This window comes from Plasmodium falciparum, assembly GCF_000002765.6.
Source record: "Plasmodium falciparum 3D7 genome assembly, chromosome: 13".
In the NCBI taxonomy this organism is placed as follows: Eukaryota; Apicomplexa; class Aconoidasida; order Haemosporida; family Plasmodiidae; genus Plasmodium; species Plasmodium falciparum.
Genome location: NC_004331.3, coordinates 970,001 through 972,500, shown reverse-complemented (window position 1 = coordinate 972,500; position 2,500 = coordinate 970,001). Strand labels below are relative to the sequence as shown.

The 2,500-nt window shown below is 20.7% G+C and overlaps 2 protein-coding genes across 2 annotated transcripts in view; one reads left to right on the top strand and one right to left on the bottom strand.

Moving 5' to 3' along the window:
• PF3D7_1323400 (60S ribosomal protein L23) overlaps positions 1-654 on the top strand; it is a gene marked incomplete at both ends in the record, with an annotated part of 1,190 nt that extends 536 nt beyond the window's left edge. Inside the window, 2 exons of the mRNA XM_001349938.1 lie at positions 152-397; positions 570-654. Coding sequence (XP_001349974.1) covers positions 152-397; positions 570-654 — 331 coding nt within the window. The remainder of the gene's footprint in view (positions 1-151; positions 398-569) is intronic.
• A 510-nt stretch (positions 655-1,164) lies between these two features.
• On the bottom strand, positions 1,165-2,223 carry PF3D7_1323300 (N-acetyltransferase, GNAT family, putative; the record flags this gene model as incomplete). Its single annotated transcript, XM_001349937.1, has 1 exon — positions 1,165-2,223. The coding sequence occupies one exon, from the start codon at positions 2,221-2,223 to the stop codon at positions 1,165-1,167; it is 1,059 nt and encodes a 352-aa protein (XP_001349973.1).
• Positions 2,224-2,500: the final 277 nt, after the last annotated feature.

The following is a 2,500-nucleotide window of genomic DNA, read 5'->3' as shown; positions in this document are numbered from 1 at the left end:
AAGTAGGAACGTTTGAAAGTATGAACATTTGAACGTATGAATATTTGAACGTATGAATATTTGAACGTTTGAATGTATGAACGTATAAATATTATGTATAAATTTACTTGTATATATATCCACATATTGTATATATTTATTTTTACCTCAGGCCCAAAACCTTGATATACGCAAGAAATCCAAAGTGTCCAAGAATCGTAAAATCATGTCATAGTAAAACATTAGATAAATATGGATTAATTAAATATCCTTTAACATCAGAAAAGGCTATGAAAAAAATCGAAGAAATAAATACCTTAGTTTTTATGTGTGACAAGAGAGCAAATAAGAAAAACATCAAAAAATCAGTGAAGAATTTATTTGGTATCGAGTGTGATAAAGTTAATGTCTTGAACACGTACGTATTAAGAAATAAAAAAATAAAAAAATAAAATATATATATATATATATATATATATGTTATATATTTCTGTTTATATTTATGTTATATATTTATGTTATATATTTATGTTATATATGTGCAGTTTTTTATATGTTCCTTTTTTTTTTTTTTTTTTTTTTTACTTTAGATTAAATGGAGATAAAAAGGCTTACGTTCGTTTATCAGGAGAACATGACGCTTTAGAAGTCGCAAACAAAATAGGCATATTATAAATAATAAAATATGTATGTGAATTTATATATATATGTATATATTTACATATGTGTGTATATATGTGTATAACCAACCTTATGCTATTTTTGTTTTATTGTTGAAAAAAATAAAAAATAAATAAATTTTTATTTATTAAATTGGATATAAAGAAAAAGTTATTTTATATAAAATAAAAATTGTTTACACATGTGTATAGATATATAAATGTATAAATATATAAATATATAAATATATATATATATATATATATTAATTAGATTTTCTTTTTTCTTTTTCCTTTTTTCTCCTTTTTTCTCCTCTTTCCTTTTTTCTTTTTTTTTTTTTTTTTTTTTTCAACAAAAAAATAAGATTTATTGACATTTAAAAAATTAAAATATTCATATAAATATTTAACCGAACAAGGATAATAATAAGACACATAAATAAATAAATAAAAATATATACATATATATATTTTTATTTAAATGTGTTTTTTATTCCCAAAAGGGGGAGTGGTACAAAAGCGTATCCTATGATATGATGTCCTTCTTTAATATTTCATATTCACATTCTTTTGATAGATGTGAGTCGGAATAAAAATTATCTGGTGAACTTTCATCCATTTGAAAGGAACATTTATTTTTATAAAACATGACAGCTTTGTAATTACTTTTTAGAACGGTACATAAAATTTTATGAATATGTATATTTTTACAGAGTTGCTCTAATATATTTATTAAATGTGTCCCTATTCCTATTTTTATATATTCTTTTATTATTTGTATTTCATAAAGATAACAAATTATATTTTTTTGATATGGATAATAGTCTGGTGTAAATCTAAAATGTACAAAACATACTATTGGATTTGTTTTTAGAAAATCGTCGATTTGATTTTTATCATTTGTTTTTATTATATCTATAAAATGGTTGTTTGTATTTTTTGTAATAAAAAATTTACTATCATAGGTTTCGTGTTCACTTGGATGTTGTTTATGATCATATTGATTTTGTTCATGATCATATTGATTTTGTTCATGATCATATCGATTTTGTTCATGATCATATCGATTTTGTTCTTTTTTTTTTTTTAGAAAACCTAATATTAATTTGCTCCTGTCACTTTTTAATTCTTTCAGCTTTTCTTGGTCTGACCATCCTTTATTTAAAAAATTATTTTCATCGTATAATTTCTGCATATTTATTTTGGTAATATTTAATAATATATTATAAATAGAAAATGCTGATTTATATTTCTTAAGTTCATAAGAATTAATAGATTCAAAGAAAATAAATGATGAACTTCCTAAATGTTTGGAACCCTCTATTTCATTATGTATATAATTTTCATTCTTTTCTTTATTTATTGAATTATTCTGACTACTATCATTTCTATTTTTTTTTATAATATACTTTTTATATTTCTCATCAATATAATTAAAAATGTTATCATTATCATGACATCTTTTTAGTCTTTGTATAAGTTCCTCTTTTTCGTTTCTACTTTTCAAATTGTGTGTATGATTATTATTACCTTTCCTTTTTTTTTCTTCTTTTTTTTTCCCGATCTCTTTTTTTAATATTCTCATATCTTACAAAGCGGGGACACATAAAAAAAAAAAAAAAGGATGATGATCAAAATTATTACAAGTGAACGAAAAAATAAAACAAAACAAACGAAATATTACAATATATATATATATATATATATTTATATATATATGTATATTTTTTTTTTGTTTTATTTATTTTGTGAACTTTTAAAAACATGCTCCAAAGGATAAATTATTTTACACATTTTTTTTTTCACCCAACTATCATATGATATTATTACATTGAACAAATAAAAGAAAAAAATTAAAAAAT